At 41.4% G+C, this 22,985-nt stretch overlaps 1 protein-coding gene across 1 annotated transcript; it reads right to left on the reverse strand.

The window, feature by feature from the left end:
• Positions 1 to 9,605: 9,605 nt before the first annotated feature.
• ubtd1b (ubiquitin domain containing 1b) lies at positions 9,606 to 21,977 on the reverse strand. Its single transcript, XM_034571222.1, has 4 exons — positions 21,131 to 21,977; positions 14,780 to 15,007; positions 14,392 to 14,549; positions 9,606 to 13,479 (listed from the first exon to the last, which is right to left on the reverse strand). The coding sequence occupies exons 1-4, from the start codon at positions 21,210 to 21,212 to the stop codon at positions 13,219 to 13,221; spliced, it is 729 nt and encodes a 242-aa protein (XP_034427113.1). The 5' UTR covers positions 21,213 to 21,977; the 3' UTR covers positions 9,606 to 13,218.
• Between the last annotated feature and the right edge of the window lie 1,008 nt (positions 21,978 to 22,985).

Genomic DNA, 22,985 nt, shown 5'->3' on the forward strand with positions numbered 1-22,985 from the left:
AGTGTTTACGGCTCAGAGCGGACGTTGGTGTTGGGCCAGTGTTGTGCTGACATTTAGGAAACAAATCACACGTCATTGAATGTTCACTAGATTGTGTCAATATTTGTATTACTGGTAGAGGAAAAGGTTTCACCATCTCATGTTCAAATTTGGTCTTTTTGCAGAAAATTCTCTGCAGGTCTGTCGACTCCAAACCTAAACAGTCGCTGCCTCTCGCTCCAATTTCCCGACACTGAAGATGTTGTGGACTTCAGTGGAAAACCCCCGAGTTGCATTGAAGCAAAGCGGATCGCTCACTAAATACTGCTGACTCATGTTGCTGTGAGCTGTGTCTCAACAGCTGGTCAATGCAAGAGTTAGGATTTTACAGCCCCCAGCTGTTTTTCATTTGTTTCATTTTGAAACGTAATTTCTGCTTTAGTGTGTTTCATTACCTCCACCAAGGAGCTTATGTTTTCCCCCGTGTGTCCGTTTGTCCGTTGGTTGATTTGTTTGTCAGCAGGATTACGCAAAATCTACTGGATGAATTTCTACAAAACTTGGAACCATGTGACATGGGCCAAGAAAGAATCTGTCAAATTTTGGCAAGGGTCTGAATGAAAAATGGATGCAGGAATTCATTATCACTGGATTGAAGAATTTAATCAAACGGAATTACAGATTTTCCAGCACTGAGAACTGGTGGAGCATTGCAGGAACAAACAGAAACAAAACAAAACCCAAGAGGAGATAAGTGGACAGATGAACTGACAAAGACAAAGGGAAACACAGTGGCTGTGTCCGAAATCACACACACATTCACGTCCCCCTACTTCACTATAGGGACTTCTAAATATAGCACTATATAGTGAGCTCATCGGCAAAAAAAAAGAAAAGGCTTTTGGATACTATGTGGGTCATTTTCTCTGAGCCTGTAATCACATCACGTCTGGTGGAAAATCCCATAACAAATTTTTAATGCGTACTTTATTATTAGGTTAAAAGTATGTTGCATGAACATGTTTAAATGTAGAAATACAGTTGGTTGAGACAGACAAGGAAAAAAGTTTCAAAATAAAGCAGGAAATCCAAAAACAAGTATGATCACAACTGCTTAGATATACAATATGCCTACTCGTGTACTATTACTGACAATACCTCCTCATTTTTATAAATACTATAAACATTGTTACCTCTCTATGTTAGACAATGTCTTTTCTCATGAATACTGTAAATATTGTTATTTTGTTGATGCTCAGTTTGGACTCTTGGGTCTTGGGAGAGGGACCCCTAACATTTTCTTTTCCCAGTTGAGCCCTATGAGGCAAATTGTGATTTGTGAATATTGGTTAAACAAATAAAATGTGGATTGATTAGTTGATTGATGTAAATTCTGAGTCCATAAATCAAGTCCTACAGGAATTTCAGAAATTCCAAATGCAAAAAATGACAATGTTACTTTGGCCTTGGCCCTGCCAGACAGCAGAGATGGTAAGAAGGCAAAAATCTAGAAAACATGTCAAATGTATTTCATTTGATCAAAATGCATGCGATGCTTTGATTTAGCATTAGTTACATCACTCTTTTGCATGCAAAGATGCTGCAGCTGCGATCGCCACAGACATGCCTCTGAACAGCACAACACAAGTTAGGCAGGGAAAAACAGATGGGAAAAAACCCATACTTGACACCAACAGAAGAGATGTGATTATGACACACGCGTATTTCAGTGCTTCTGCATGGGTCCAATTAGTCCTCATGTCATGCAACTTCCTCATCTTGTGGAACTTAGGATGCACGAACACTGTCATTACCAGGCAGAGATGTAAACAACAGTTGGGCGGCCTGGCCTGTTTTGAACGTGCATGTGTGTATCTGTCAGTTGTTGTCGGTAAGAATGTTGTTTGTGTGTCTGTGCATGCCTGGTTCTGTGGTTTGTGCGTTTTATTGAGGGCAAATTAGTGATGTGGCAACAGCAAGATATCTTTTTGTGCACCATAATAATACGGAAACATGTTGCCAGCACGCTTTTAGCACCACAGCTCTATTTGTCCACACATCACATGGCACATATCGTGGTTCAGAGGCTTCAATCCAGACTTTCCTGGCAGTGAACACGTTTCAACAGACTGACGAGGCCGAGGTGTTCAGTTCTTCAGTTGTGAAAAGGTCCTAACAAAAGGACACTTAGCTGCTGTAAAGAGTCTATTGAGTGAAATAAGAGCCCCACACATACTGTCGTGATCACATCTGATGCTGAAGGAGCAGCAACTGCCCGGAGAAGGACTTTACAGGAACAGTGAAGCAGTCACGGTGCCAGCTCTGCTTTCCTGAGCGCTGAAAGGATTACAGTTCTGTGATGCAACGTGGCACCAGGAGTTGGCCTAGACCCCCCCCTCCCCATCTCACACACACACCCCTTCTCCCTCTTCCTGCCAAGCCAAAACCAGCACTCGGGCCCCAAGGGCAACTTGTGTGGCACGGAATTTCCCCCCCCGGCTTCACTGCCTTATCCAGTGAAGTCGTTCGTGTGTACAGTATTTGGCTCTCTCCTGATGCTGGTCCACCTCATGGCATGACCACTTCATAGAACCATAACCCTATTCAAAGGCTCCCACTTGTTTCCGCAAAAAGGCTCCCACTTGTTTCCACAAACACAAGGAGAACACCATTATTCTATTGTTCAGTCTGTGTCATGCTACCAAATGATTACTAGTCACGCTGACACTTTCCAAGGTAAGTGGAGTTTGAATCTCCAGTGACGACAACTGGAACGAAAAACCTTTATGACCTCGCTGCTGCCCACCCCCAGATCAGGAAGTGGGAAGAACATGAAAGATAAACAGAGATTCACAGTTTATACCAGGACATTTATACAGGACATCAAGAAAATAGATAACTTGTTTAAAGAGTTATTGTGGAATCACAATAACGCTGAGGTACATGCACACATACATAAGGTATAGCTTGTCTTACCATTCATTACAAAACAATACTTATCACAAGTACTATTTTTGTTATTCAGTGAGAAAAAACCCTCCTGTTATCTCAAATATTTAATAACCTTTCCTTTAGCAAACAAATATATTCAATACAATACATTAATCCTCCTTCTTTGCTGCTCACCCATCCCTAATAATTTTTCTACAGTCCCTGAAGAGCTATCAGACCTCTGGTTGTAACACGCACACACACATTTCAAAAAGACCAACAGTCTCCAGCCTTTTTTTTTAAAGAGTCTTGGAAGGAGGTGTAGACGCCTCAGAGCATAAAGACACTGGTGATGTGACCAGAGACAGGGAGGGCCATGACGTGGGTAAACTCAGGAGCCGGATTCATGTCTTCCAGTTACATGGTGGGCACACCAGCAAGCTGTGAGGCCAGGACACCCACAGTCTGCTGTAATACGGCTTGAATGGGACCAGTTCTCTTTCCCACAATGTGTTCATGTGCAAACGCTTTCCCAAGTTTTCTAGGTTCTGTATATTGCAGGCCTTATTTCCATTAATCCCATTGTCATGCCTCTTTACTTCTCGTAGAAGGTTAATGGAGGAAAACTCTTTGCCTCATGAAATTTCATCTGGCATTTAACTGCTGTATTCTAGTGGGGATGGAATTAGAGGCCTTTGGGGTTTGCGTGAATGTTTCAAATGTAATTTGGTTGAAACCATCTATAGTGAAATGTAATTATTAAGGAGCTGCCAAACTTTGTACTTTGTAACTTTGTACAGCAAAGTTATATGCTTAAACCGCTTTTCACTGACATATCCAAATCAATGCTAAGCAGGGCTGGCCCAAGCCTCTATGGGACCTTAAGCAGAATTAGATTTGGGGCCCCCACAGCCTCGGCACCACCGATTCTATTGAGTTGCAGGTGCATTGTACTAACAGAGGAAACAGGAATCGATTAAACCAGTAGTATCAGCTAGCCAGTTTAACATTGTTTTTTCATATGATTACAATTGATATCTTATATCAAAAACTAACTTTTTAAGCCTTCTTGTTAGAAATTTCAGTCCCATTTTGGTGCCCTCTAGTGGCCAGAAGGGGCCCTAAGCACTTCTGTCTATGGCAACAGCAAACACCGTTTAGCCTTTGCTAAGCTAGGCAAAATGGCTTCTGACTGTAGTTTCATATAGAACCATGACACTGGTGCAAACAAGCGTCTTCTTTAAAAGGTGTGATGGATGAAAGCAGTCTACACACAACTGGGGTAAAACCAATGTGAAATACAAAAATGTCGAACCCACAAAAATGTATCAAAAATAGTTTTGGACTGAATAGATCGAGAAACTGAGAAAGAAGCAGAATCAGGCCTCATACCTGTGGATTCTCCCTCACAGCAGCAGCTGCAGTCAGATGCCATCACCAACCACAGAAAGGAAAGAAAAAAACACCAACGACACTTGATAGGACGAAATCTAGTGTCCTTTTTCCACTATGCTGCCGTGTCATGCTGTTTGGGTAGAGAAGTATGTAGGTCAGCTGTGATTATGCCATAGAGGTCTGTTTTTCAATCAAGAGCGCAACTGCCCTTGTGTCACAAACTAACTGATTAATATGTTGTGATGTGAAGTCATCGTTGTCAAACCCAGGAAACAAAAACTAAAGTAATAATTTGGTCAACTCTTACCTTAAAACCTTTGCTAACTTCTCTCGTCTCGGTTGCAGCTTCTCCGCAGCACAGAGACGCACCACACTGGAATTCTTTCCATGCTGGCATCTGTGCAACTGTTTAATAATTCTGTAACATTTTCAAACAGAAAACCAGACACGATGTTTAGTGTGAAGAATGTTGATGTGAGCATGTTCCTGTTCTCTGATGTTTCGACCTCACTGAGATAATTGGCCTCCTGGAAATCGGATAAATTCTGAAATCTGAAAGTTACTGAACATACTAAGTAGGAGTATTTAGTTCAGTACAATGATTGGTTTTACTGTTAACACCTTTATTTGTTCTAGCTGGAGCATGGTGGCTAATATTAGCTAATGTTAGCAAACAGATTTCGTTGTGTTGCTGCATGTCAGCTCACTTCATTAGTTCTCCACTTAAACTATGTATTAGCATGTCACCATTGACTGTATATACAGATGGAGGATATGACTGCAGCCCAAAAGTGAAGCCAAAGTGTCTCAATTGCCCCCTGCTGGCTGGCTGCAATATTGGCCATAAACCCGGACCCCTGTTAACACAATGGAAATGAACCAAACTATTTTCACACACTCTCCCAGGTTTGTTTGTGTTTTACATCATGTTACGTTATGGTCACAGGTCACATCCAATCATAATTAAATAAAAAAACAGACAACTATAGTTCACTTAATGTTTATTGGTTCAGTTTTAGTTAATTTATATTTCTTTGGTTCTCACCTTTCCCATGTGTTGCAGGAACAAAAGGAGGGAGGGGCCTAATACTTCCTGTATTTAGACCTTTGGTGACATCAGCAGTGACGTCACTGGGAGCAACCATATAGGAGCGGAGGTGTGGTAGGTTTTGTCATCATGATTTGCTTTATTTTGGTGTACAGGGTTTCAATCAGGCGGCCAAATGTAAGCTTGGGGACCAAAGTACCAGCACAGACAGTTATTCAAGTCGGTTCTAATAGATAATGTTCACTTGCATGTTTTGATAAGAGGCGTGGCCAGAGAGGATGGTATAGTCTGGGCCGGCTCCTGCTGATAGAAGGGGCTATATAAGCAGTTTCCTTTAACTTCCACAGAGTATTTAAGCCACTCAAAAGAAAAAAAAATTGATTTAAGAATAAGGTCGTAATATTCAGTGTTTTTAAGCTACTTGTCCTGTTAGACGGGGAATATCAGAAGATCAACCTCTTGCCTGCATTAAAGCATTATGTTAAGGATAGGTTTCACAAATAACAAAACATTGAATCTCTTGTCACATCGGAACAACATTATCATTAAACACAGTTTCTCCTGGTTGCTGCAGTCGGCATTTTAACGTTCATTTAGTATATTGTCAACAGAGCAGGATGGCTCAAATTAAATCTTCTACCACACACACACACACACACACACACACACACACACACCCTCGCACACCTTCCCCGCCATGCTAAGCTTAGGAGACCTTCCTCGTCTTGTAACACTCTGGCCACTGTGACGTGGTCTGTCAGGCCATGGGGTGACAGGGTCCACGGCTGGAGTTTACGGTAGGAGGTATTAGGTGACTCCCATCGCATTAGGCAAGGTTTAAGTGTGCGCCAGGTGAGAGTTGGGTAAGTGGATGAGAGCCCGGTGAGAGAGGGAGTTCAGGGATAAGCCTCAAAGCCACTGTAACTGGCCCCCCCGAGCACATGGACGCATGCAAACACACACCCAGCAGCCACACGAGCTCTGCGCTGAGAGGATTTCACTTCTTCATCTATTCTGGTTATAGAGTCCTCTGTTATTCTGGACAAAAGTCTGCTTTGCAAAACAATCTGCTGTATTTATCCCAAAAAGAGCATACACGCACGCACACACACAGACACACACACACACACAGACACACACTCCTCTTATAAACATCCTGGTGACTCATGAATGAACTCCAGTTCCTGTAAATTAGCGCAGCAGATTACTGCAGGTTCAGTATCATCAGGAACACATTTCACCGAAAGGGATCAGCATTAGAACTAATTCTGTTATTTTAAAGCAAGGCCAGTGTTTCAGGAGCAGGAGAAACAAAAGGGGAAACAAATTTGTGTTCCCCATGGAAACGAAATCTAGAAAATGTTCCTATTCAGAGCTGTTTACTGCTGCTACCAAACAAAGCACATTGGATAATGGACGTTCCACCAAACACAGTCATCCACAGCTAATTCACCCTTGTAACTCGCAGCATAAAATCAATGTATCTTATGTCAAAACATTTACTTTAGAGAAAACATGGCAACTATCTCTTGAAGTCGATACAAGTCTTATTTTTGTCCGATCTTAATTCAAAAGCATGGTCTTGTTTGATTTCACATTCAGATCTATCAATGTTTTCACTCAAAACCCTGAGCTCACACTCAAGTAGCCCCTGCTCAAGTAGCCCCTGCTCAAGTAGCCCCTGCTTGTGCTCCGATTTGCTCTGCTTGTGCTAGAACTGAGCACTCAGATATTTTGTTGCTTGAACAGATTTCCTGCACTTCAGCTCTTCTCCTCGCCATCGTGCCGCTTCTGAAAAAAAACCTGCAGAAGAATTGCTGTTGATGGAAAAGAGCAGGACTTCCTTCCTCTATTCAGAAGTGAAGCCAAATCTCCCTGATAGAGCGCCACCATCAGTCCTATCGACACACATACTCGACCAATCCTTAGCTCAGCTGTCAATCATGACCCATCACGCAGTTTTTGTAGCATCAAATAGTGAATTAAAATTAAACTTACTGGAAAAATCAAAAACTTGAAGAAACATCAGTGTGATAAGAACCTAAGATGACTCCGGGGCTGCGTTGTCATGGATGTGCAGCCGCAGAGGCATTTGGAAATGATTCATACCAGTCATGACTATAGACATAGATATGTATATAAAGATGGACGACGCCTCTCCACTTCCCCCCACTATCCAGAAATGAAGCCAAAACATCCCGGATACGAACGCTGACATCTTGGACGTTCTGAGCCGGAGTCTCAGCAGTAGCGCTCGAGGGGATGGAGCCACGGTAACATGCTCCACCAATCACTTGTCAGTCTCAGCTGTCAATCATGACCCCCCCACACACTTTTTTATACCATCAAATTAAAGTAAATGAAAGTCAAACCAAACTTAGTGGAAAAATAAACATTTGACGATACATCGGTGTGATGAGAACTACCTTAAGATGACAGAAACCATCTTTGAGAAAAATGTATGTGTATTTTGACATGTCCCAACCGTCAACATGGATGATGACCTGTACTGCATTTACTCCACATGGCTTTGGCTTCACGTTTGGGGAGCAGACAGGTCGTCCATCTTTACACAGAATCTATGGTAATTCTCACTCAGAGCTAAAAGGAGTTATATAAATGGTGTAACCTAGATTTTTGACATACTGTCTTGAACATGAGTATCTGCCCAATAAGTCTGCAGCTTCTCATACTGTTTGTGCAAACTGCAAATGCTCCTGCTGACCATTAGCTTTACTGTCAGTGGGAGTGGAACCCACAGAAGTTGTAATTACAGCCTATAAGATGGGAATTTCCAACTATGAAACAACATACTGCTGGTGTGTGGTGGAGACTGTAGATGTCCAGCTTCCTCTGGAAGATTTCTATCTTACTCTCATTTTGGACTAACCACTTCTTGTGGCAGACTTTCCATCACACTGAGACACTCTGTAGCTTATTTATTCAAGTTTATTCAAGACAAATAGATAACGAAAATATTTGCAGTAGATCTTGGAAGGGGAATCGTTTTTGCCCATTGGTGCTTTTGAGCTCTCTCTGTTAAAGCCATCTCATAAAATTCCAGTCATGACTTTGCAGTTCATCAGGATTAGTGTTACAATTTATGGCGTCCACTGCAGTGGGTTTTCAGCACAGGGAAGAAAATCAGACGCACACGATGTGGGAGCTTCATAAAACAGATTGACAAGAGATCCAAAGTCAAATTAAAAGGAGGAGCCCAGGACGTTGTGATGACCCCTGAGACGAGAACCTCCGTCTAAACCCTCCGCTGTGGCGTCAGGGTCATCCTGGGACTGTCGGTGACTTGGTGCAGAACAGAGTTTAGAATGGGGATGACTGGGTGAGCGACCACAAACAGCGCGTCCTGTGAAATTCCACCGTCAATAGGGGCTTTTTCCAGGCCCGGTGCACCACAACCCTCCAGGGACCCTGAGACCCTGACTGTATTTGCAGAGGCTGAAAGAGGGAAAGAGCCACAGAGTTTTAAAAGTTCCCTCTCCGTGTACCAGGAGGATGATGGATGCAGCAGCGTGACGGCAATAATAAGCAGCACTTTAACATTAAAAGTATTAGAAAGAAAATGACTATTGCATTTGCAATAATGGCATGTTTTTATAAACAGAAGGATATAATCATGATCATAATCCCTGATGCTGACCTCCTGCAGGCACCACGTATGAACCTCATATATAATCAGAAAAAAATTCCAGTTGCCTTAATTCTCACTGACAGGTGGCTGCTGGGAAATGCGGTGCAAAGAAATTGTTTAGGATGGTCAAAAGTGTGTGTACCTTGTACACACATGTACAGCAGCCCACAGCAGTAAAAAAAAAAACTGCAATCTATCACGAAAACAATATCAAATGTAACTTTTCTGAGTAACCCAGTGCCTCCGGAAAAAGGAAAAAGCACAAACGTTGTTTTTATTAAATTTTTCCATATATTTTAACCTCGAGGTTGGGGGGAAAACACACACACTTTCAAGGAACACACTGTAAATCATCTGATTCATGCCTGAATATGTTAGAGGCTAAAACAAACAAGGCTGTGTGTGTGTGTGTGTTTCAGCAGCCTGGGCTCACTAGAGCATTTGCAGAAGCAAAGAGCTCCACCTTGTGGCGATGAGGAACTGGAACTTGCTGCAACACGTCGACAAGCTGGGTCTGATTTGTATTATTTCCTAGTCAAACTGTAACTTAGTTCAGATCACTTTCATTTCATTCAAATGGAGAAGAACAAACAGACACCACTCTTTTTTTTTTTAACAATAGATTGAATTTTATTCAACAGTTTAAAAACATGATTTAAAAAGAAAATCAGCATATAAACGAACACGCCGAGAGGTAAAATAAACTGTGGATGTCATTTATCATCAGGAAATGTCCATATAATGACTTTTCTCTTTAATGACTAAATATACTGATTTTGTTTTTTTTTTTACACATACTAAAGGCATATAGACTTGAAAAACAATTACTGCTTGTGTGATTGAGACGTGTGCGTCAAACCAAAGAGATTGAACTGCAGGGGCTTTTGGGAAATTCTTCAAAAGGAGAGGATAATGATGATGATTTGCTGTAAAGTGTGTAAAATAAATATGTTTTGTCCAATTATGGCTTTTACTGTGTGACCAGTTTAATAAACAGCTCCATATGCAATTGTGAATCATGAACACACATCCTGTTGTGTTCCAATGTGTTTAAAATGACACATTCAAAAAAAGTGCAAAACAGTGATGTAATGCATCTTGATTGGTGTTATGATCGAGGTCCATTTGCTTTTCTCCTTGCTGCAGTTTTTTGGATCTGCGGTGCATGGAGGGCATCAGTGAATGAAAAAAGAAAGATGCAGATGTCTCTTGAAAAAGATGGTGTTTCTCAGCAGAGACGTTTGGGAACAACGGAGTTTGTTCAGGAGTTTACTGCTGAGGAAGAGATGTGGTTGAAAGGTAACAGGAGGACCTTGAACTAGAATTCATGTTTAAAAAAATGATAAAAATGTGCATAAAGTTGACCTCTCTGCCTCCGCACCTACATGTGCTATACGAACCAAAGGTGTCTTCACTAAAATGAGACGGGACTTACAGACTGAGCTGGTGCGAGAGGCCTCAAGCTTTTTACTTTGTGAAAAAAAACAAGGTGGAGGGGGTGGAGTAAAACTCACCAACCCCTTTGCTTAATCAGGTTAATATCAGAATAGTGGCGTCTAGTGTCATCAGTAATACTGGTGCTTTTCCTACAACCAAATGTCAAAATGTCTGCTGAGAAAAACACTTTGGTTTCGTTGTAGCTCGATATGTTGGAGGATAGAGGACACTTCCATCTCCTTTAAATATTGATTTGCAGATTAACCTTTGCTACATTTTTCATCATGGTAGGCTGAAGACCCCCCCCAAAAAAAATATCCCTGCATCCAAACATTCAACCACCATCCATCTCACAGCACATTTATAAGGGAACGACTGATCTGCATTCGTGAGTGTGACTGCAAGTGATTGCTTTAGGGAACTCTACAGTGCAATGTGAACTTTGTAACCAGGGGGACATCTCATAAAGGCTTTTTACATGAAGTAAAATGATGTAAGATATAGTTTAACATGACAGAATGACCACTGCTCCATCTTTCTTCATTTTGTTTCAAAAGAGAGCAAACTCTGAGCGACGCTGTAACAGGAGAAGCTTTAGTATAAAGTCGTCAGCAGAGCTTTTGCCCTGAGTCTCAATGACGACCGATGACGGGTAGGAAAACAGAATGGATACTGAGGTGCTACCCTTCTGAATATTTAGATATGTTGTCGAGGTGACGGGCTAGAATACACCTCAATTTGACCAACGTGAACATTTGTAACTTTAACAATAACCGTAGCTGGTGCTCTATGAAATCTGCCAGAACCATAAGATATGAGGTCTATGTCTATTGTATTGCACATACAGATAAAAATGCTTATTCAAGTTCTGCTTAAGAAAGTAAGAAAACTCCTACAGAACCATTAATTATTAAAGGGAAGATAAAATAGAAAAATAGAAAAAATGGGTGATTTTGATGAACCTAAAAAGATGAAAGCAGTGAATGAAAACGACGCTTATTGAGCTGTAGACTTGTGGGTCAGAGAGAATTTTTACAATGAGAGGCTAAATTGAAAAAGCAGGTCTTAAACCTAATTTGGCTCAAATCTATTCGAATTCAAAACCTCACATATGAGCTATTCAAGCAGACAGATCTCCGTCCCATCAGGGTTGTGTCGACACCGCAAAATACGAATTTAGATAAGAGGTGACTTGTCAATCGCATGATCTCCGCAGCAGAGTAAATAAGTTACATCCTGCCTCTGTACGCTGCACCGCCCCTCACCTGAACGCTCCAGATATTGCATTGTTCCTGTGTGAGAGGAAAACCCTGCAGAAAGTCTGGACCCAATTGTGCAGACATCCTCTGGAGTGCATGTCTGAAAGCTGTTAATGTTGTGGTTCCACTTAAAAAGTCAATGACAAATTTATCTAAATGAAGTTATGACCTCAGTCGTGATTTAAGGGTTGTGGCCCTTGAAATACTAGATTTACTGCAACGTTAAGAAGTAGTTAGCGACACTCAAATCTTCGGCTCGTCGTTTTGGTTCACTGCTTCATATTGTCAACAAAACGCTCATCAACCCCCACCCACACATAAGGCAGCCATTTCCAGCAAACCAGCTCAATCATTCTTAAGCCGGTGAAAAAAAGTCAAACATCTGGCGAACAAATATTTCAAATCACTGGACCACATGGAGAATAAACGGCGAGCGAATACTGGATTTTACAGTCATCAGGTGGTGGAGAAAGAAAAAAAAAGGAGCCCCAAGAGATAGAGCTGATTATATCAGGGCTGTGTTGGTGCCCCCTAGTGTTCAGGGGGTGGGTGTTATTAAGTGGTCAATAATAGAGCTTTTTAAGACTACAATTTTTGCAGGGGAACATCCATTTCCCTCGACGCAATGATATGATTGACTGCAAAGCTATGACTTGTGCACCTGGAAAACAGTCTAGTCTTAGAGAGCTACGTTAATCTGACATGTATCATGTGGGTACATATGTTTTCCTTTTGCCCACACATGCACGCACACACATACGCACGCACACACACTTTTTTGTCAGCAAAGATTGATGAAATAATACAAAAAAAGGCAACAGTTATAGCTTGGGTCAATCTAAAGGTTCCTGAATCTAAAAAAATACAGATGGCTTAGCCTAGTGGTAAAACTAGCATCTCTCAGGACACCGACCGCTTGTTGTTTCGTCATGTAGAAGGCACACAAACTACCACAAAAGTATAGTTATAATCTTCAAATGTGCAAAAAAGCTCAGATTACATCTTTTCCTCAACAAAAGAAAACAAGGAAAAGTTCCGGATCAAACTCTCTGCCCTCCCCTCCTGTGTCTGTGGAGGAGTCGAGTCCATGGGCGTCCACGTAGAGATGTGCTTCAGAACCAACTCCAACACTTCTGCATTTCGTCCATTGGCACTTAGTTTCCATGAGTGCAGACAAAGAGGGCAGAGGCCGGGTCTTTGCATGTGCAGCGTGATGTGCACAGTTTGTGTTTAAAAAGGCTGCTCATTAACATACCTTCAGCTTTAATTTGAAACGGTTCAAAGTGACATGAAGAGGAACTCCAGAGTGTACTGGATTCACTTTAACAACAACCCAACACAACCCGAACAAAAAGATACAATTACACGTGATAGATAAAAGAAAGCAGCACTGAAGAGTTTCTCCCTCATGTAGATTTTTTTACGCACCTCCACAGTTCAGTTCCATCTCAATCCAGCATTCAGAGGCACCTCCGCTCTGCTTGTGTGCCACCCACCGCATCGTCCCCCTTTGTTCTTCGTTATTCACTTGAGGGGGGTGAGGGCGTGGGGGCTTGGAGGGCTTGGAGGGCCTGTGGGTTGACAATGACCTGGATGACAAAGTCCTTCTGGATCTTGGTGTCTTGCAGCCGCGACTTGTCCGTGAGCAGCTTGCCAGAAAAGAACCAGCGCTGGTGGGTGGCGTCAATGTCCTCCTGGGCCTGCAGCTGCTTCTTGAGCTGCCCGATGGTGTCGGACATGCTAGCGCTGAGGCGCAGGTCCTTACCTGTGGACAGCCGTACCTGCAGGGGACACAGAAATATAAAAGTTGTCCATTTCCATTTTTCACTTTTTGTTCAATGTGCACTGATTAATAAAGGGGGGAAAAAAGTTTGGGTTTAGCTCTGCAATTCCAGAATGTTTACTAAATGTGCCTCAAATATTTCAATTCAATCCGACACCAGCCAGTATCAATTCAATACTGGGTGGACATCACATTTTAGACGGATTTCATGGATTAAAAATGTCAGAAAATGTCTGAAACATTTGAAACGTGTTGGCTGGGACCCATCAATCTTAGAGCCCATCGGCTAACGTCTCACAAAGAATTAGTCTCCAGGGGCAACAGAGAATATTTTAGGGGCCTCCAGTGTAGACAGTGGAGACCTGGGTCAAGATTCCATTTTCTGTTTGCAGCACACGGTCTACATTCTGAGGAGTGGATTTTATCAAATGAGTAAAATGTTTCTCCACAAATAACATAAACAGTAACTCTTTATAGGTGTTTTAGGTCCAGATGATGCTCAAATGTGATTAGTCAAACTACAAATTGAAACTAGAAGGCTTCCGGCTCCAAAATCTTGTCCCTCGCCTACAGATTCTGAACATTAGAGTCTGTTAATAGAGATTAAGTTGCTCCGTAGTTTCCAATATAATCAGATGCAGTAATACCCTTATTACAGCAAACTTAGCCAGGTTTTATTTTAACATTGGGTTAAACCCACTTTTACAATGCAAGTAGATGGCGGACATCACATTGTCCACCCGCTTATGTATTTACATACAACCAATCTGAGCTGGAGCCAATAAATACCTGTGACTAATGCAGAGGAATAAACTCTGATTGTACCCATTCACACTGAAGACAAAAGACAGATACAAGTGTTTCTTTCAATTGTGAAAGGGGACGAAGTCTTAGCAGCGTGTTATGGTACCTTGAGCTGGAATTCCTTTTTGGGTGCTACAGTGGGTTCGGGGCTGTCGCTGGGGTCGTCGTCACTGCGTTCTGAGATGAGGTTGATGGGAGGAGCCAGGCAGTAGACGGGCAGCTGGTAGCGGTTCCCGAGTTCATCGTAACACTCTGCGAGAGTACCTGGAAAAGGTCAGCGGAGGGGGGAAAAAGCACAATCTGTCAAATTTAAACAAGCCTTTGTTCTGTGGGTTATTCTGTGCATGTGAGTCTAAATATATGTGATGTATACACTGAGTAAAAATGGTATTTCCAGTAATTGGTTTATTTAACTGACTGTGTCTATAAGGCTGCCTCCCAGACATGTGTATGAACCATTATATTTTTGTGTACTGTGCATGTTCCATTCCCACCGTGTGGCAGTGTGATACTGGCTCCGTCCACTATAGCCTGGGCCAGCTCGTGGTCGTTGCACTCCAGCGCCACAGCTGCGGCTTTCAGGGCGTCCCAGATCTCTTTACGGCCCTCAAATGCCGGCGCTGTGTCCCAGAACTCGTCCCGCTTGCTCCGCAGCTGGCCCTCCGTCATCGGGTAGTCGCTCTTCCACTTGGGCCTCTCTTTCTTGAGAGGCTCATTACGTCCTGAAATGGAAAAGATTGTTACAGGTAGAGGAAAAATGTCTTTGACAACAAAAAGGGTGCACCTCACCAACATGTGCTGTGTGTATCCCAGAGGTGTCACAAACAATACAGCAGTATTATGCAAAAACTACAGATCAGGTTTCCAAGAAACATGGTGGACTGTTTGGATTTGGGCCAAGAAAGAACCACTCAAAATTCCGGGCGCATCCAGAATATTTGTTTCCCCCCACTGTCTGAGACAGAAAGAAATCTGGCATATTAAGCCAACTGATATCTATGAGTGTGTGGTATTTGGTGTGGCTTGACTGAATGTTAGGGGACTGTCTGTGCTTGGCGCAGGTATGTGTTCTACTGAGCGTCATTCAAGTATTTCAGGCTCCTTCTGATTGTTACCTTTAAATACAAGTCCTCTGTCATCGTTTAGCTTATTCCAAAACGGTTTGTTTTCTCACCTTAAAACAAATGGCTTAGGTTTTTAGTAACATTGTTTATTTTATTTCCTTAATTTCATATGTTTTTATAGATGTATGCTTCATTCTCTTTTCTGATTGTGTCTATGGTTCTAACTTTTGTTTGTTCTGTCTTCACCTTGTTGTTGTTGGTTTTGTACCTGTGTTCGTGACCCCCTCAAAAACGAGATGATACATCTCAAGGGGTTTGTCCTATGACAGTAAATTTCGATATATTGAGTATGGTTTTAATTGTCATTTACATATAGAGTTCTTATCTTCTTCCTGTTAGAAAAATTTAGATGAATAGAGAGGAAGGATCTGAGTGAATCTCAAACCTGTGAATGCAGCAAACAGGCAGATTAATTAATGAACAACATGATGTTCATGTAGAATTTATAAACGCTTTAATCTCTTAGCAATAATAAACAGAGCTGCCAGCAGAAAGAAATGCTGGTTGACACCAGAGACAGGAAACATCCCACCCCACCCCACCGTGTCATCCGATTCTAAAATTAGCAGGTCATTCAGAGTTTGCAATATGCATGAAGCACGTGTAGCCTAAATCCATCTATGTAACCTTACCTGTGATTCCCACCATTCAGTATTAACACAAAGCACATCTAGGAGAGCACTTATTTAAGTAGAGGTCATACCTGAGGGTCACACACTAACACACACAGACAACAGACTAGCATCAGGAAAGTAACATGTCCGAACTCATGTTAAAATTGAACCGATTCTATCAACAATTTACCAAACTAGTTATCTTTAACGGAACAGGCTTGTGATGTGGTTCTGTGCCATAAAAGGAGATGTTATTTATCAAGTGCCGACTGTCAGCCACTTCAGTTTATGTGGTCAAAAATCTAAAAATCAAGTATTGAAACAGGTCGAAGCTTATTTACAAATGCCTGAGAGACTGAGGTGCCCGTCACTGAGGAGTGGAGTGATGGAAAATGGAGATGAGTATGAAGGAGACAGGACAAATCCAAGAGGTGTCCTTTCTTTCAAACAAATTATTTATAGTGCCGGCGGCTCAGGAGGATTCATTTGGAGGATGAGGGGTAGTGTAGGATTAGCACTTGGAGCGAAGTGAATCCCCACTGAAGCAAAGGGGCTTCCTCACTATGGTAGCAGATCTGTGTTGTGACAGGCGATTTCAGTGTGAAATCGCTCATAGTTTGGTCCCGCTAATAAGACATATCCTAATATAGAACAAGGTGGCAATATTTGTATGTTATCCAGGTTAAAGAATAGACAGCACCCTAACCCCATCATCTACAAGGTAAATTTGTATATTGTCTGAATGTTTTTTGTGATAAATTTGTTTATATTTGTATCTACAGGTAAAAATAGTATCTAGAATGTCTTCGTTTTCGACTGGAGAATATGCTTAAGTTTTAATGGGCCAACTATCCATATCTCAAAATACTGTTGCTTAAAGAGCTGCAACTAATAATTATTTCCATTATGGATTAATCTTAAAATAACGTTCTAAGGCCGATTGTTTGGTTTGTGAACAGTGAAAAACGTACTACTTTCTGTCTTTGCTTACACATCCCACATCATGTTGACATATCCATTAAAATACTGTATGCTGACCATCACAAATGGTTAAAACAATATACTGCTGCATTGACAGGGAGCCTGTGGTCCTAGCTATATAGAGAGAGTTCCTAAAGGGAGGGCTGACTGGGGTCTGGTTATCTCTTACTGACACCTTCTCTGATATCTACAGAGGATATTCTCTAAAAAGCTCACAAGCCAAGTGAGAAACTGAAGTACTCTCTTAGTGTAGTACGCCTCTGAAACTCTTTAATATTTGTATATTGTTTCTGTACTTACACTGTATTTTCATTGTGCCTCCCTACAATGGGGATTCCTCCTGTACGTTAAAAAGCAAATTAAACTCTACAAAAGTCATCTGAATAAAAATGTGCAAGTAAACAGGAAAACAGATTTGAGAGGCCTCAAGATGTAGAAATACATTTTCTAAAAAGGTTACGTCTTATAAATAAGAAGTGGACGGTTATTATATAAACTTGGCAGTAACAAAAAGGGAATGATTCAGTGAATGGTCCTGTTGTGTCAGACCTAACAACAAAACAGAGTCATTGAGAAAGGCATTACAGACACATGAGCAGGTGCCATGAGACGAGGCTACAGTAAAGCATGTTGTATTCGTGAGTGTTAATGTAATGTTTCATAAACAAGGTATCAAGATCACATCCGAGGCTTCGGTGTTCTCGATGTCAGGATACAAGCACACAAAACAACACACCTAACAGCCATCCGGGACTCACTTTAATCAATGGTTGTTATAGAATTACCAGTTTCTGGGAAAAGGACGATAACACACGATGTTACTTTGAGTCTGTAAAGATGTTTAACAGCCTCATTCCCCTGACATGAGGCAAATGATAATTGTGGGGTGTTTCCTATGCTCCTCTTTAATAGCAGATATCAGTGAACATGCACTGGAGCCCAGGAGAGGGGGGATTGCACACTTAAAACAGACAGAGTGAATCTGTGTGACACGCAAGAACATACACAAACATACAAACCCAAATGAAGTCTTGTAGCTAGTCAACTTATCACAACAATGATACGTTCGTCTTTCTACAACTACAGATAAAGTCGGTCTCCGTACTTTGACAAAGTCCTTAATCATAACAAGATTATGAGAACATTCTCCTTCAAAAAGTGACCTGCTTTAAGTATTTATCTCAACTGCTTTGACACAGCGGACATGACGTTCAACCTTGATCTACCAGAGTTCATTTCAGGCTTTGGAATCAGGCAAATAAAGCTTCTTATCCCTTAGGGGATACATATTACAACTCAACAGAAATCACAGATTTTAAGACTATAACTTAACACACACTGTGAGTATGAGGGTGTGTCAAGCAGTCCTGTTAGAGGAGCCAGTCAATGACTCAGCGGGACATGACGCGACTTGATCAGAGCCTGGTCTAGTAGGAAGTGCCTGTTGATAGCAATCAGGCTGGGCTATTACACCGAACCACCACCAAACCCCAGGGACTCTCAGCTGTAATGGCTTTGACTTTATAAATAGTCTGTTTGGCCACTTTGGCAAATAACAAAGATGGAAAAAAGTATTTTCAAGGAGATACACAGCTCTAGAAATTGACATCAGATGCTCCTTCTAGGATCCAAGTGGCTAGGGGTCAAAAATTCTCATTCTTTCCCAGACAAAAAGCTTGAATCCATCTTGAAAACATTCAGCCTTTCTGATTAAAAACTGGAGACAATTCCTGCTCCAAAAAAAGACTAAATGAAAAACTTTGCATCAGAAAAAATGAGAGGGTCTGAACCTGACACTAAATGAATAACAAACACTAAGCTTCCTAAACGGTCACTATGAAGGGAACTTCATATCAACAAAAATGCTGAAATTCAAATAAGGTCTGAAGATAAGGTGTGAAGGGCCTGTGCCCAAACAGTTACCTACCTGGGAGGTGAAATAAATAACTTCATGAGAGCAATAACTTGTGTGGACATTCTCGTCTTGGGAAATTCAAATAAGTCTCAAATTGATAACTGCAGTCTTTACCTTTGTGTAAAACAACGTAGCTGGTTAACTGCTGGGTTGATAAACCTAGGAACAACTTTCACTACAACATGGGAGGAGGCTGATGGTCTGTTTAGTTTATTATGAACAATATTCAGAAACCTGTGAGATTCAAAGCCTTCAATCATCCGACAAACAGTACGCATTTCCATGTGTCACACCATCTGTCAAGGTCACGTAAAATATCATTGACATCGTTGTCTGGGATCGGAAAACTATGCAGAAATTCAGACTGTCTGCCAACTCAGCTGTGCGGCGCCTGCGTCACTCAGTTTAGTCTGGTTGTAAATATAACATTTACTCTCGCTAAGTGCAGAAGCAGCGATCCAAACTCAATGTGTCACTATCAAAGGCAAGTGTAAAAGGACAAAATGTGGCAGCTCGCCAGTATTTATCTTTGGGAGAATGTTATCTTCCGGGAAGGTAATGGACGTGAACTCGGGTCCCTGGCGAGAATAATTGGCATATCAGCAACCTCTGGAATCGCTGTGACCTCCCCCTACTTTGTGGTAACCATTACATCCTGCTTGGTCCGCACCTGCACTGAAATACTGTATGTTGTTGTTTACAGGCCTACCATATTAGAATCCCAGATAGCAGTTGACACAAGGGGCTTATTGTTGTGGAATTAAGTGTGAGGCGTGAAAGTTTTGGGTGAGAAGATTGTCAGCCTTGTTGTAGGTGCAGTGTCAGGTACACAAGGGTGTAGTGTGGGTGAATTTGACTGTAATCAATGTGAGGGATGCTACAGCTCGCTGTGCTTAAATAGCACAAGGGAGTTACACTTCATTCTGTGCACTATTAAAGCAAAACTATGCATTATTCTAACTGAAAATGGCACCTTCAACATTAGTTTAATTGTTCATTGACTTGGAATAGGGAGAATGGTGTTCATGTCATTACCACTCTTCACCATCTTGCTCTAAGTAAATTTGGTGAGAGGGTGCGATCTCCTGTGAGAAGTGTGTTATTCCTCTTTTACACTATAAATAGAACACATTAGCGCGTTCACCCAAGTGTCATGTTAACCTAAACCCATCAATACCGATCAGAGCCAGAGCCGATAAAAAACGGCATCTACCGCAAAGTCATTTGACTCGGAAATGAATGCTTATTGTATTCATTCCTACTGCAAAGAAAAGCCAGATGTGAGTGACTTTTTGGACCAGTTGAAAAGGGGATTAACTGATTGATAGTCGCAGCGCAGTTTCGAAACGGTCTCCAGCAATCTGACTACCTATCAAAAAATGCAAAAGGCTGCCTGTCAACACACTTCCTTTTTGTTTGCAGTTGTGCATGTTATCACAGCAGGCAACTAGTGTTTTGCACCTGTACAATATGATCACTATCTAATCAACCCACGTGAGCTAAAGCTATGTAGTTATTAGTCCAAGCACTTTTATGTGACAACATATGAAATGAATTGTGAAAGCGAAAGTCTCTCTGACCACACTGAGAGAGAAATGTACCAAACAGGTCTGTTTTCTTTAGCTGCATGGCTTTGCCTTAAACGGTATTTTACTAGGTTTACCAGCAGTTGCCCCACAGAAAAACAAAGGTGAGGCAGGAAGTGAAACCAAAGCACAAGTGGTCATTTGAGAACCACATACATGTGGATAATTTGAGTCTTAACCACTCAAAGTACTTTTGTTTGTTTGCACATTTTGTGTATTTTCTGTGAACTTCAATGAAAACTTTGTATATCAATATTTAGTATATGTGTAATTGAGCAGTGTCAAGTAGTCAGCCACTTATGTCTGGATTACTATAGTGGAGTGGAAATAGACATTCAAACCAAAATTATGTTCCTTTCCACCTTCTGCCTCCATGATTTCAGAGGACATTACTACTTACCTTACCATAACCTAACTTTAACATAAACCTTAAAACATGTCTTCACCTTAACGTTTGATTATTTACATTATGGGGGACTCTGTAAACAGATTTCGGTCCCCACAACGTCCATAGTACCTGGACCCCCCTCCTCACTCTGTAGGGCTATGCTTCAAATTGTCCTCACAAAGATATATGTACGGGAACACACACACACACACACACACACACGAGCGGTGGTCTTACCTCCTCGCCCCCCGTTCCTGGACGACCCTCGGCTCTGTGTGTCCTCCCAGCCCTCCCAGTATCTCCCCACACATCCTCCCATGGTAATAGACTTCAGATCGGTTTCCACGCGTCTCACCAGCCGAGCAGGGGGCCCATCACGGACGAAGACTGTGAACTATGGGGGAGGACGGGTCGAGAGGTCCAGAGCTGTCAGCCTGATCCGTCATTCGCACCAGGGGGTAAACGGAGATGGCTCGGTGAGCTGTACCTGCGGGATCGTGACTCGATGCGTGATCGTGCGTTTTCTTCCTCTGCGAATCAGCGCGTGAGACACGACCCCTCAAGATTCAAAGCTCGTGGCCCGCACTAACGTTACAGGAGTTTGGCAGCCACGCAAACAAACAGGCGCTATAACAGACGACACGTTTTAAACGTTGGTTTCCAACTGGAGTTTCGAACTCGCACGTTAAGTTGTGAATACTGAGCCGTGCACGCAGCGCGCACCTCCCTCGCTAACAAGCTAACAGGGCCAGCCAGCTAGCTACCACAACATCAGTAAACACAAACTTCCGCGCACTCGTGACCGTTTCCCCTGCGCGACGAGTTCCCCCCGCAGATGTGGTGGGCTGGTTACAGTCCCCCCCACGGCCCTGCGTGTCGCACGTCACTTGTTGGACGTTGACTTCGGATCTTCATCGTGTTTAAATGCCCTGAAAGCGTTTCTTCCCTCTGCGCCGATCAAAGGTGACGAGCGGCGGAGCTGGAGCCACCGAACTTTTTTTTACGCATGCGCGGAAGCACACATGCAGGTGTTGGGTTCCCGTACGTCAGGACGAAAGCAAGCTGTGAACGATCGACGCTGACGACAACTCAACACTGATGGTTATTTTTGATAATGTAGGTTTGATTAATTTAAAATATATACAACCCACGTTTCTTCAGTATATAAACAAACTCTGTACACCGGGAGACTTTAGTTTGGTAGTACTCTGTGAACTGATTTTGTTTCCGACAGCTCCTGAAAGCAGCACCAAAAACTTGTCTCAACAATTAGCTTTGTTTCAATAAATAGAAAATAAATAAACACAGGAATTAATAAATAAATCAATTAAAAAGGAACTAAACTTAATATTAACAACTATACAAACTTAGGATCACTGTATGTTTCAATAATGAATAAAGAGATTAGTAAAAATATTAAATAAACAGAATATAAGAAGATACAATAAATTATCAATAATAAGAACAAGAATGTTGATAATTAGAAAAAGTATGTTTCAATAACAAGAATAAATAAATAAAAATATATAATAAATAAAATGTAAGAAGATATAAAAAATAAATAAAAACGAGAATATTAATAATTATAAAAACATTTAGCCAACTGTATAAAAAACGAATAAAATGTAAGTTTACACAAAAATACTTAAAACAAAAGTATTAAAACATTTAGTGAATTATTTTTTTCAATAATAAATAAATAAATAATATTAAAAAAACAAAAATCTATAAAGATATAAAATAAAATTATCAGGAAAATTACTAAAACATTTAGTGAACAGTATTTTTCAATAGATTAATAGTAATAATACATATTTTTCCTTTGTTACGTTTTTAATAAAAATCTTTTTTGTATCACTACCCTTCTAATGCACAAAATGGGTCATATAAAAGAATATAGCAAAGAAACACCCAGCCATGCATGAAATAACACAGGAAATATATATGGGTTATTTGTGACCCAGGTTCCGCATTAGAAGGGGTTTGCATAGCTTGTGTATCAAAGGGTTAATAATCATAACAAAAAAACATTAAGCTAGCTAGTTAACTTTCAAAACAAAACATGCACAAAACCTACGTGGCCTCATTGTTC

This window comes from Hippoglossus hippoglossus, chromosome 19, assembly GCF_009819705.1.
Source record: "Hippoglossus hippoglossus isolate fHipHip1 chromosome 19, fHipHip1.pri, whole genome shotgun sequence".
NCBI classification, from domain to species: Eukaryota; Metazoa; Chordata; class Actinopteri; order Pleuronectiformes; family Pleuronectidae; genus Hippoglossus; species Hippoglossus hippoglossus.